The sequence below is a fragment of the Sorex araneus genome, chromosome 10 (assembly GCF_027595985.1).
Source record: "Sorex araneus isolate mSorAra2 chromosome 10, mSorAra2.pri, whole genome shotgun sequence".
Lineage (NCBI taxonomy): Eukaryota > Metazoa > Chordata > Mammalia > Eulipotyphla > Soricidae > Sorex > Sorex araneus.
In genome coordinates this window covers 54,853,599-54,867,031 of record NC_073311.1, presented here as the reverse complement: position 1 = coordinate 54,867,031, position 13,433 = coordinate 54,853,599, and the positions used below count along the sequence as shown (strand labels likewise).

The following is a 13,433-nucleotide window of genomic DNA, read 5'->3' as shown; positions in this document are numbered from 1 at the left end:
TTCGCTCAGAAAAATGGGGTGGAGAGGGAAAAAAATCCCTCCCCGGGCTGCACAAGGTTGTAGATCAGTTCACAGTCAGAATGCATGGCTCAAGCATCCGCTCTGGTGCCAAAATGGGTTAGGAGACCTCAGGATCACAGTCAATAAGCGAGGAGGCTCTGCTTCTCGTGCCGCGGCTCTCAGTTCATCTCTGGGCGGAAGGTGCGCCGGGAACACCCCTTGAGTTTTAATTTTTATCTTATTGAATCACCGTGAAAAAAGTTACAAGGCTTTCAGGTTTAAGTCTCAGTCATATAATGATCAAACCCCTATCCCCTCACCAGTGCACATGTTCCACCACCAAGAACCCCAATATAACCCCCTCTGGCACCCCCCCCCAAACCTGAGTGGCTAATGATCTTCACTTTACTCTCTATACTTTGATTACATTCAATATTTGAACAGAGAACTCACTATTATTATTTAGAATTTTCCCTCACTAATCAAACCTGCTGAAAAGGCATCATTTGATAATTTGTTTTCCATTGCTGAGAGTGAAAAATATATGACCTGTCACAGCCACGCGGTTTTGGATTTCTGATATTTTAGTAATTAAGTCCAGAGAGATTTCTGCCAGAAGTCACCGAAAGACAAGGCAGAGAGAGAAAAACCTTTCCCCTCCCCGGGCGGCCTGGGGTTGTAGCTCAGTTCACAGTCTAGATGCATTTCTGGGTGCCAAAAGTGATTCGTAGCCCTCCAGGATCATAGACTTTAAGGAGCAGAGGAGCTGTTTCGTGTGCTTGGCTGCTCCGGTTCTCGTCTGGGTGGGGAGTGTGCCGGTAATATCCCCCTTCCCGAGATCTCTTGTGTGCCACCTCACTGCAATCTCATACCTCTAGTTGATGGGGTCTGGAAGACGGTGGTCGCCATGTGGGTGCCACTGAGCCGCCGCTGCCGCTGCCACTCCCATAGAGAGAAGAGGCCGTAGCCCTGAAATTTTAGCAGCCTCTCTTTACTCGTCCTTCCCAATGGTGCTGCATTGAAGTCTCTTTCAGGGCCAGGGGAATGAGACCCATCATTGTTACTGGTTTTGGCATAACAATATGCCATGGGGAGTTTGCGAGGCTCTCCCATGTAGGCAGGAAACTCTCGGTAGCTTGCCATTTTCTCCCAGAGGGACAACTAGGCTATAAGATGTTTGGGAGCTTGGTTTTATAGTCTCTGGATGTTGGCCCTTGGTGAGATTACACAGCGCCAGGGGAAGTCCCTGGGTGTGACTGCCTAGCTACTGGAAAATGGGGAATCTGGGTGGAAGAGGCCAAGTCCCGATCCGAGCAGGCTTGGAGGTCTCAGCCCCGGGTCCCACACACCTGGGTTCCTCTGCCAGTTCCTTCATACGTGAGGCTCGTCTGAATGTGTGGAGAGGGGCCTTGAGCATGGCTGTGGCTGGGTTCCGGAGGTCTTTGGCTACGGGGGCTCTGCTCAGGGTGGGGAGGGAAGCTGAAGCCCACCCCCTCCAAGGGGCCTCGGGGAAGATAGCCAGGTGCGGGGGCAAGAGACTCTGCATTGCTCTCTTCCGGGAGCTTGGTCTCATAGTTTCTGGATGTTGGCCATTGGTGGGATTACATGGTGCCAGGGGCAGTCCCTGGGTGTGACTGCTTAGCTACTGGAAAATGGAGAATCTGGGCGGAAGAGGCCAGTGGAATAAAACCAAGCAAAAATATCTTTTGTGTGAGTGAGTAGGAAGCAATAAAAACCATGGGGAGAGCCAGACCCTCAGCCTCCGATTTGGGAAGGAGCAGACACAGATTATACAGCAATGTTTGGGTTCTCAAAGAGAGAGAAAATATCTTCAGGGGACAGGAAGCTTAGCAGGCATGAAAATGGTCTGGATAAAACTTCCAGAAATAAACAGTGTAGCAATTACCATGCAAGTCCCAAGGGTCGGGCTAATGGCAGATTAAATACAACTAAAGAGAATTAAGGAATCATGGCCATCGGATAGAAGACCATCCTAGGGCATTTTTAGTGGGCATTAATGAATGTCCTGAAGTCTCGCTGTATCAGTGGTGTCATTGTGTTTATTCATTAATCTTGGTTTTGGGCCATACCGGTTGTGCTCCGGTTTACTTCTGGCTGTTCTTGGGGCACCGCATGTGGGGTCCAGCGAGCTCTCTCTCTCTCTCTGGCCCCTAAATGAGCAATCTTTAGTATTTATAATTAAAATCTTTTTTTGTGTGTGGGGGAAGGGTTTGGGCCACACCAGGCGATGCTCAGTGGTTACTCCTGGCTCTGTGCTCAGGGATCACTCCCGGAAGGGATCAGGGTACCCTTTGGGATGCTGCGGATCGAGTCTGAGTTGGCCGCATGCAGCACCAGTGTCCTGGCTCTCTGTCCCCTTCTTTGCTTCTCAATGGACCTTAATGAATTTCAGGTCAGAACTCTTTAGTGGGGTCCTCTGTGGTGTCCAGGTGCAGGTGTCCACCCAGATGCCCACCCAGGTCAAGCTGTCTGTGGGTTCTCTCCACTCCATTCATATCCTCCCCACCTTTCCCTATCCACCCCTCCCCTTCCCTCCCTTCCCTTCCCCTCCCCTCCCCCCCCTTCTTTCCCCTTTTCTCTCCCCCCTCCCCTGGTATTGTGCTCTGTGTATGTGGGGTACTGGGGACTCGAACTCATGACCATAGGCTTGTTGGTCAGGCACTCTGAGCCCCTGCACTTTTCCTCTGTAACCTGGCTCTCTGTTGTTCATTCCTGCCAGCCTCCATGGAGGCAGGGCTAGTATTATATTTAAAATCTTTCTCTTTTGGGGGGGGAGGTTTGGGCCACACCTGGTGATGCAGTTATTCCTGGCTACTCGGGGCTCACACTACTCAGGCCACACAGCACTCTCTTCCCTCCTGGCAAGGTTTGGGCGCAGTGTTTCAGGCTGGACATCCAAACCGCAGTCCCACAAACGCCTTAAGATTGCGCAGATGTAGGTTGTCAACACGCTGAGTCTTTGGGGACGTGCTCTGCAGAGAAGAAGCGGTCTCTGTGCATGTAGACCCCTTTCCATTCCTCCAGCCGGTTAGGAAGCTTCGCTCTATAAACACATTCCCAGAGCACGGTCAGCAAAGGACGCGAGAGATTCTCTTCCCCAGGTTTGCACAGGCCAGGGCAGTTTGTCAGCATGTGTGACGTCTGTCGCATTAGCTTACATCCAGCCCTAAATTCCTGGGACGGAGCAGTCCCCCTGGAAGAGAGTTTAGGAAACCGGAGAGGGAGAGCTTAGGGTATCTGTTGCATGGTTCTGCCCCAGTCACACTCACGCTTTTAGACATTTTCAAGTGTGGGGAGCCGCCTTAGAATGCAGGAGGTCATTACCGCCTTCTGCCTCTGTTGGCATTTGTTGTTGTGATGACTTGGAGGGGGGTGGTGGTGGGGTGTCACACACATACTTGGTTGTGGCGCTCACCTGGACAGTACCTCGAGCTGTAGTGCTTTCACTCCTGGCTTGGTGCTCACACACCTTTATTTTTAATTTGTTTATTTGGGGGCCAGGGCTGGTGGTTCTAGGCTCACTCCTGGCCCTGTGTTCAGACATCACTCCTGGAAAGGGTGTTGGGGACTGAACCCGGGTTGGCCATATACCAGCCACATACATGCTCTACCTGCCGTCCGGTCACTCTGGCATACGTGCTCGCACACGTGTGAGTTTGCACACATGCTCATCAGAAACCACACTTCCTGGCTCCTGGCTTGCTCTTCTCATTGCGGTGCTCACGGGGACTTGATCATTGCGGTGCCACTGGGGCTTGAACCCTCTCAGGGCTGGGTCACAGACACCGGGCCGAGTGATGGCTTGTGGCGTTGGGGATCTCAGGTAGCTGAGCTGCTGGGCTCTGACACACATGTCAGGGCTGGGGAATGGGCTCGTGGCTTCCCCTGGACATGCAGGCCGAGCTCTTCTGAGCGGCTCCCCGGGTATGTGGAGAGTTAAGCAAACACCCAGCAGCAGGCCCGAGAGGAAGCGAACGTCGGGCTCTCAGGACAGGAGGACAACGGCAGTAGGTGGAGGCGTGAAACCATGGGGCTGGGGTCTGCCCAGGCGGAAGTGGTCGGGTTGGCCAGGGATTGTGCTGTGAAGGGGGGTACGGTGGTGGGGGGTGCACAGTGTGTGATACATTAGGCCTGGTTCCATTTTTTTGGTTGGCTTTTTGGGCCACACCTGGCGGTGCTCAGGGCTTACTCCTGGCTCTGCACTCAGCAATTACTCCCAGTGGTGCTCGGGGCAACATATGGGATGCCGGAGATTGGACCCAGGCCAGCCACGTGCACGGCAAGTGCTCTACCCATTGGACTATCGCTTGGGTCCCCTGGATGACATTTTAGAGCTGAGAGCAGGGGTATGACACGACTGTGCTTGTATTTTGAAGACCACCAGGGTGGGGGGTGGGGGTCATGGTTCGGTGGTTACACTCCCACCCTGTCCGCGAGAACCCCTGTTGAGCCCCCAGAGCCTCTGCACGTGCTAAGCACGATTCGCTTCTCACGGCTTCAGGCCCGGCTTCTCCCTGAGCTAACCGGGAACCGTTGGGGTTTCTGTAAACGGAAATCCAAATGAAAATACTCGTTCCAAACTGCCGAAAATTTCAGGTACACCAGCGTTTTTTTTTCTTAATTAATACATTTATTAAAAATATAGACTAATGGTCCTGTGCTTAAATGTCATCGTGGTTGTGTGCTGGCTTCCATAAAACAACTGGCTGTAAGAAACTCTTCAACAGACAGAAGTAAAAAGGGGACCAGGAATGGCAAGACAGTGTCACTGCAGACATAATTCCCTTATAATTGATACTTGCTAGAAAAGGGAATTTGCCATTATTTATCATTATACCAATATTGACAGAGGCTGAATATCACAGGCATAGGGTGTTCTAGGACCACAAAATAGCTTTTTCATATGTTCCAAATAGTTTCGTTTCAGCTATGAAGGTCAGTCACCAGAGTCAGACTTGTTTCATGACAAGTAGGATTTTTAGGTCCATTCACTCAGAGTCTCTTACATCTTTCTGGGCCTACCCATTTGCAGACTGGAGGAGAAACTGTAATCAGGTTCTTCATATCCTGCATTCACATGTGATGACCAGCCTTCATATGCTGTCCAGCTTCTTTAAGATAAAAGGAGTGACTCGCAGCAGGGCCACGTAAATGAGGAAGTTCCGTATGGAGGAGATCACGTCCTCGCGCATCTTCCGTTTCATCTCCTCGGGGTCCAGCTTTGGCGCGAGGCCCTCGATCCGGAACATCGCCGAGCGGCCTCCTGGGTCTTAGCCCAGCGTTTTTTTTTTTGGCTAAAAACTCCAGGCCTTCTCTGACTCTGGGAGGGTAACCTCCCCCTTCCCCTCCCCCGCCCCACTGTCCCACTTCTGGAAGGCCTGACACCTGCACCCACCTTCCACCACGGCCGCCAGGGAAGCTCACCGCCCAGTTCCATATTCTGGATTTTCTGGAGAGCGACATCTCCAAACTCTCCGATCCTGACATCCCAGTAGGAGCACACCAGATTGGGCGGAACGTCCCACAGAAGCCAACGGAGCTCCATCAACAAAAACAGAGCACAGAAGGCTCAGCTGGTGACAGCAGCTTAGAAAACGCCCCGACAGGGACTGCACGTCCCCGTGGGGGAAATACAACAATTTTCACAACTTTTATTTTACCAAAGTGTTTTTTTGGTAATTCCACTAGCCAGCTAGTGGTAACAAGCAATAGAAGATGATTTGGGGCCTGCGACAGATGCGGGCAGGGGGGTGGTTGGGAAAATGGGGACAATGGTGGCGGGAAGGGGACAGTGGTGGTGGGATTGGGGTTTGGAATATCGAATGCCTGGAACAAATCATTGTGGAAAACTCTGAAAACCACAGTGCTTAGATAAAATGGGGGGGGGTGTAGAAAATACTCATTTCTTCAATTAATACTTCCTTAGAGAGTAATGATTGTAATGGCGTGCGAAGTCTCCACACGTTTGGGGATGGATCTGGGTGCGCTAGTACTTCTCCCTGGGTTGGGAGCAATGGTTCTTGGTCAGAGAGTGCCTTCGGGTACGTACGGGTCTTTCACGCCCAACAGTTTATGGTTTCCTGTAGCGCTGCAAGGTCAGACAGGTTGGTCCCCATTTTCCAGACACGCAAACTGAGACTGAGGCCCTGACTGCCTCCTGGTCTCATTTGCCTAACAGTTGCCGTGGAGATGTGCTTGCAAATTCTGAGTCCAGTGCTCTCTTCTCAAAGGCACAGAGAGGAGGACCAGTGGTGTGTGGTGCTGGCGAGCAAACCAGGGCAGTGGATGGACACCACAGGCACAACCAAGCCAAATGTCTTGCCTCCCGTTCTTCCTTTGGCTCCTGAAACAGACGCTTCTGAGTGGCCAAAGGAAGGGAGCGCAGGGCTGGCAGGGGCGTTGCCCAGCAAGGGATTCCAGAAGACGTGGGTCTGGAAATGTGGGATGCTATTTTGTGCCCCTCCTGGGAGCTTAGATGGACTCAGTGGCAACACCCACCTCCTTGCAAGCGTGAGGCTGAGAGTTTGAACCCGGCAGCCTCCTCCACGCATTGACCTGGCGGGGGCGCTCTGCGGCAGCAGGGGACCCAGTTCTGGAGCACCTGGGCCAGGTCTGAGCGAGCCCCTGCCACTCAAGCGCTGCTTAAGCCAGGCCACGGCCACACAGGCCCACCCCACTGAGCATGCGTTGCAGGCGCCGCAGGTTCAAACGCACGGACTGTCGTGCAGCGCGGCTGAGAGTGTGAGCGAGCCCCGCGGCCCTGGACATTATCACAGCAGCAAAGGGAAGGGGGAAACAATCTCCTTTATTAACACGTGTGTTTTGGGTCACACCTGGTGTGGCTTGGAGGGCCCAAAAGGGTGCTGGGCCGACACATGCAAGGCGACCGCCCTAGGCATTACACTAGCTCTCCGGTCCTCTGTGTGTGTGTGTGTGTGTGTGTGTGTGTGTGTGTGTGTGTGTGTGTGTGTGTGTTTTGAAGATTCGCTTTGGGAATGGGTGTTAGAGGTTGTTGGAAAAGTGATTTTTCTCCCCACGGTTGTGGATCTAAGAAAGAACATCAGGACCAAGGAAGGGGACAAACACGACACAAATTTAATGAAAATGTTTCGTGCCTTTCTCGCATCATTAGAATATTGATTCTAGGAAGCAGCATAATAAAGAATGTGAAATTCCTCCAGGAAAGTCAGCATCCATCGGCCCCACGCTGCGTGGATGTAAGCATTTAGAAATTGATCATCACCTCCTGTTTAGTTCAGTCATGAGAGAAGGGAATACAACCCATGGAGAGATGAATATTTGATGGAAATCCTCCAAGTTGCTATTAATATAGAGAACTTGAATTTAGTCATTGTTTATTAAGGAATAAGAATGCATATTAAGCTCCTACCTACATTATTTATTAAAAGTTCCTATGAGGTATTAAAATGGATTCAATTAAAATCAAGCTTAAATAAGAATTAACCTCATTGTATTTTTATTTTTATTTGTTTATTTATTTTCTTTTTTTGGGGTCACTCCAGGCGATGCTCAGGGGTTACTCCTGGCTTTGCATCCAGGAATCACTCCTGGCGGTGCTCAGGGAACCATATGGGATGCTGGAAATCGAACCCGGGTCGGCCACGTGCAAGGCAAACGCCCTACTTGCTGTGTTATCGCTCCAGCCCCTTATTATTATTTTTTAAACATCCAAGCTTTATTTTATTTAATTGATTTATTTTGGGGTCATACCCATTGATGCTCAGGGGTTACTCCTGACTCTGCACTCAGAAATTAACACCTGGCAGTGCACGAGTGGACCATATGGGATGCTGGGGATTGAACCTGGATCGGCCACGTGCAAAGCAAATGCCCTTCTCATTGTGCTTTCACTCCAGCTCCCATTTTTTTTTTTTTTAAAGCTTAAATAAGAAAAGTGACTTGGGCAAAGATCCCAGAGATTTGAACTCAGGTGCATACAGATTCAATGCCCGCACTCTTAAATTTATTTAGGAGTTACTAAAATGAGCAATGAATAGCGTTTACTGGAGATCTCAGGAAATACGTGGCCTGATTTTTTTAGCCATGGAATCTGTAAAATTGATCTCAACCATGAAAGCTGGCGTGCATTCTCTCTAGCAGTCGTTAGGTGGCGCCAATGCACTGACAAGCCATCATAAATTCTTGTAGACGGGGACAGGAGTTATTCTAGGAAGTCAGCAGAGGCTGATTTTGATTGGAAAAGTGCAAGAAAGATCACTCCTTCTGACAGTTGGCTTTCTCCCCCCCTTCTGGATAATGGAGATGAAGGGGGAACATGCGAGGTCTCTGGAGGAGTAGAGAATTGCTAGCGCTATGTGGGATGAATGTCTAACTGAGCCCCTTCTTTCCGGGAGAGTGGAGTCATCTTGTGTGGGGCTGGGTGGTGGCTGGTAGGCGCGAGGACAATGCCTACGTGCCCGGTGGGACTTCCCTCAGCCACTCCAGCGCCTCCTGTTACATAATTCTCAGCAGACCCAGAGCTTGTGAGTGTTGCAGCGTTTGGGATGATATGTGGCTCTTTCACCTGCCTTTGTTATTGAGTTAGTGAGCTCTCAGGATGGTGTAGACCTTCCTGAATTAGAGTTTATCACATAAGGGCAGGATGGGGTGCAGGGGTCCTTTCCTATGTCTAGGAAGATAGACTACCCAGGGCTCCCAAGAGAAACCCAACCAGAAGACTCTCTCTCTCTCTCTCTCTCTCTCTCTCTCTCTCTCTCTCTCTCTCTGTGTCTCTCCCATCTCCTGATATCTGCTCCCAAATCTGTAGGATGAAGACCCTAGGGATGTCACAGTTTGCTGCAGAATTTCTTCTTTCTTAGTCTCCACGAGTCTTTCCCCCAGAGACTTCCGACTGCTTGAATAACACCCACCACACGGAACTCCTTCACCAAAGCCCACTCACGACACCTTTCCCTCAGCCCTTCTTGTGTCTGATTGCATGCCTGTATTGCATCCCTGGAGAAGATGACAGCTAAAATTAACCAGTACCGGTATTTATCCCATTTTTCTGTTGAGCTTGAGGGGAGAGGGATGGCATTCTCCCAGTCTTTGTAGGGTTCAGAGGTGTTCCTCTCAGCAAGAGCAACCTGCCTGCCTCCTCTCTGAAATCTTGATGCGCTGATAGCCTCTTCTGGATAATGACACAGAATGTTTTCCATATGAATATAAATTTAAAAAAATCAAGAATTCTTTAGAGCATGACTCTCAGTCTCATCATTCCTTGATAGGACTGTGAGGTGGTTTTGGTATCTCATTCCATCGTTCTGTCTTCTTCTTTTTTTTTTGGTAGGAGTATCTAGAAAATGTGGGTAATGAGTAAACTGCTTATCAAGCAAAATGTCGGCACATCAAATTTTGTTTCTGAAAGGGTTCATTCGAGATAACGTGTTTGGAGTCTCTCTTCTTACTGATACACGGAGGCATGGAAGGACTCGTTCAAGGTCATGCAGAGTGGGCGAGAGAGCCCTCAGGTCTGTTGCTCTTCACTGCTCAGGGTCACGCTTTATGAATGTCAGGAATGACCACTTGGGCTGCAAATGCCCAGCCCTCTGTTGCGATGTGCTGCGTGTAACTAAAGGAGCCCAGCCGGAAATGGGAATATCAGTCTCTTGTTGGGGCTCTGCTTAATAAAAAGGCGGGGGAAAGGAATGTGAGGCCCAGCGCTTCCTGATCTCAGCCAGCACAGACAGAGGGACTAAGATGAGTGAAGAAGTAGGAGGGGTTGGGACTGGAGCAATAGCACAGTGGGGAGGGGGTTTGCTTTGCACGTGACCGACCTGGGTTCGATCCCTGGCATCCCATATGGTTTCCCCCAGCATCACCAGGAATAATTCCTGAGTGCAGAGCCAGGAGTAACCCCTGAGCATCGCTGGGTGTGGCCCCCCTCCAAAATAAAATAGAAACAGGGGGATTTATTGGGGTGCGCCCCGAGGGGTCCTACGGGCCCTGGAGAGGCTGGGGTAGAACTGCGGCTGGGAGAAGCTCAGCGGGATTTTTGAGTTGTCTTGGGTGGGAAACGGGAACAGGCACTGGTGGGCCCAGTGCGCTTGGTCTGGCCTTCTGGTATCTGCAGGGGGGTGGGTGCGAGGAAGCGTGGAGAGCAGCCGGGTGGCTTCCTGTCGCCAGACAGGCCATAAGTCCTGCCTTCTGTGCTGGAGGCAGGGCGATCTTTGATTCGGGGGATGGCGCTATCTCATCAGCCGGTTGCCATTTGGTCCCCAGCAAACCGGATACTTCCGACGAAGCAGAATTGCTGAGTTGAGAAAGACTCTGCTGGCGTGTGATGGAGGGTCACTGGGCAAGAGGCTCCCACAAGCAAGCGCCACCCTGGTAGGGGGGCAGTGCTCTTGGAGCAAAGCACCACCGCGACCCCTGGTTCCATGTTCCACAGGGATGGACTTAGTGAGCAGCTGTCGACCTGCAAACTGTAGTTACAGCAAGAAACCTTTCACATACAAAGGAATTGTTTCTGTCAGCGATTCACACCTACATCTCAGGGAATATTACAGATAAGAGGCTATAGCTACTCGATGCATTTATCCAACTGGGGAATTTTGGTTCATTTATTTTTATTTTTATTTTTTTATTTGTATACGCCACGGGTAGTTTGCCAGGCTCTGCTGTGTGGGTGAGATATGCCCAAAACAGTAACAACAAGTCTCAAAATGAAGACGTTACTGGTGCCCGCTCAAGCAAATAGATGAGCAATGGGATGACAGTGACAGTTTAATTAATTTTTTTTTTATTGAGTCACCATGTGATACACAGTTACAAAGCTGTTCATGATCGGGTTTCAGTCAAACAATCATCCAACATCCGTCCCTCCACAATGTTAATTTCCCACCACCAATGACCCCAGTTTACTTCCCACCAACCCCCACCCCATCCCCCAGCCCACCTCTATGCAACTGGGAAATTTTTGCCCTCTCTGTTGGCCCCCAGAAACCCGATTTAGTTGGTGATTGAGTTGGAAGCCATAACAAAAGTTATTTTGAAAAGTTAAGATTTGGGCTCTTGGGGGAAATGTGGTATCACCAGAATATCCATAACTTAGTTCCCGGGAAACTGATTCAGGTAGTGCTGGAAGGGAGAGACTCACAGGAGCCCAAGGGAAGAGAGACATCTCCAATGGAGCTGTCGGAGCAGTGGGGCCAGAGGACTTCCCCGTGTCCCTCCAGCAGCCTTGGCGGGGAGGAGGGATGGGCTAATTCAGGGTAGGAGCAGGTCCCTGCGGCTGAGGTAGGAGCTGGGAGTGGAGCAGCAGGACTGACACCAGGACAAATGACGGGCCGCTCTCGCCAGCGAGACAGGTGAGTTTAGCAGCTGCCACCAGTGTCTGTCTGTTCAACGAGGTCAGTTGGAAAACATGAACTGTGTTCCTGCAAGGTAGAAAATGCAACGTCTCCCGTGCAATCCTAGAGAGAAGCTTAAGAGACACAGGTGCTAAACAGAGAGTAGCACTGTAGCACTGTCATCTCCCATTGCTCATTGAGTTGCTCGAGCGGGCACCAGTAATGTCTCCACTGTGAGATTTGTTACTGTTTTTGCATACGTTACGGGTAGCTTGCCAGGCTCTGTGGGCAGGATGCTCTAGGTAACTTGCCGGGCTCTCCGAGAGGGATGGAGGAATTGAACCCGGGTCGGTCACACGTGCAGGCAAACGCCCTACCTGCTGTGCTATCACTCCACCCAAACAGAGAGTAAAAGGTAAAATTTCCTCCCCCTGTTTTTCCTCTTTTTCTGGCATAAGTTACATAAGAGAACACAACTCAAAAGACATTGTTGATCAGGATTTTGAAGAACAAATAGGAGCTTTCTAAGTGAAGAAGGCAAAGAAGGACATTGGAAGCAATAGGCAAAAGTGGTTTCCCCAGACAGGTATAATTATGTTAACATCCACCTAAAACTTCCCGGGAAGGCAGTGGCAGGAATCTGCTGGTGGGGCTGTGTTTTGGTGTGAGTTAGGGAGGGAGGGAGGCTGTTGGATCAGTTTCAAAACGGCTCACTCATGTTTCTGTCTTGGTGGATGGTGGAAGCGCACCTAGCCTGGGTTTCCGAGTGGCCTGTGTGGAATTCTTCACAGCATGGAGGCAAGGGGCTATTCCAAGAGTCAGTGTCCAGATATGCCACGGAGAACGTCGATGACCTTTCATGATTGTGCCTAGGAAGTCACATAGCTCCTCAGTGTCAACTTCTCTGTCACCCTAAATAAACCCAGACTCAGGATCTGAGGACAAGAATCCCACATCTGCAGGGGTAAGGTATTGTCACGTTGGAGGGAGGGCTGACTGGGAACCTCTCTGGGAAGCGCCCTCCGAAGTGAGCACAGAGGAAAAGAGCATCGTGGCTGGTTTAGGCAATACTTTATAAGACAGGTCTTTCGTCTTCCTCCTGCAAACATTAAGAGGTAGAGATTTTCTGATGTTCAGGAAGGAGAAAGATAGATCCCCCTCCCGACTCAATCCATCTAGAAAAATCTCTCAAAATTTTGGTGCCTTTCTTTTTAGTCTTTCAAACAAGTTTAACCATTTGTTTTTTGTGCCTGTATTGGGATCCCTCCTCTAAGTTTATTGAGGTGTAATTGCATATAGTTTGGTGTGAGTCTGATGTGTAAGGTGTCACCAGTACACTGCAGCGTGCTGGCCACGGGGGCTGGAGTGATGGTACAGCAGGCAGGGCACGTGATAGGGACCAGAGCAACAGGGCGTCTTAGGCAACGCTTGCCTTGCTTGTAGCCAGCCTGAGTTCCATCCCCAGCACCACAGGTGGTCTCTGGTCTCGGCCAGGAGTGGTCCCGAAGTGCAGGGCCAGGAGTCAGTCCTGAGCACCACCAGGCACGGACCCCCCCAACCAAACCAAAACAAAGGAGACCTTCAAGTTCCTTCTCTTTCATGCTGAAATAAAATTCCATTGTAAATATGTATATGTGTGTATACTACAGTTTGTTTGTTTTGGGGGCACAGCCAGTGGTGCTCAAGACTGACTCCTGGCCCTGTCCTCAGGGTTCATTCCTTGCAGGGCTCAGGGGCCCCCGTATGGCTTTGTGAGTTAAAACCTGTTGACGGAGTCCAAGGCAAGTACATTATCTGCTGTACTGTTTCTCAGTCCCTATCAGGCACCGCATCACATTTTCTTTTCTTTTTCTTTGGGGGTGGGATTGTTTGGGTCCCACACAGTGGTGCTCAGGACTTCTGGCTCTACACTCTGGGATCACTCCTGGTGTGTTCGGGGGACCCTATGGGGCGCCACAGATAGAACCTGGGTTAACCAGGTACAAGCAGATGCCCTGTTGCTCTGGTCCCTGTCACGTGTTCTTACCCCATTCATCTGCTGACAGGCACTCCGATTGTCCGATTGTTCCATCTCGGTCTCGGCTGCAGTGAGTGATGCTG

The 13,433-nt window shown here is 50.6% G+C and overlaps 1 protein-coding gene across 1 annotated transcript; it reads right to left on the bottom strand.

Annotated features, from left to right (window-relative positions):
- Window positions 1-4,636: 4,636 nt before the first annotated feature.
- Window positions 4,637-5,295, bottom strand: LOC129399168 (mitochondrial import receptor subunit TOM5 homolog). The gene has a single exon (XM_055118478.1). The coding sequence runs from the start codon at window positions 5,268-5,270 to the stop codon at window positions 5,115-5,117; it is 156 nt and encodes a 51-aa protein (XP_054974453.1). The 5' UTR covers window positions 5,271-5,295; the 3' UTR covers window positions 4,637-5,114.
- Between the last annotated feature and the right edge of the window lie 8,138 nt (window positions 5,296-13,433).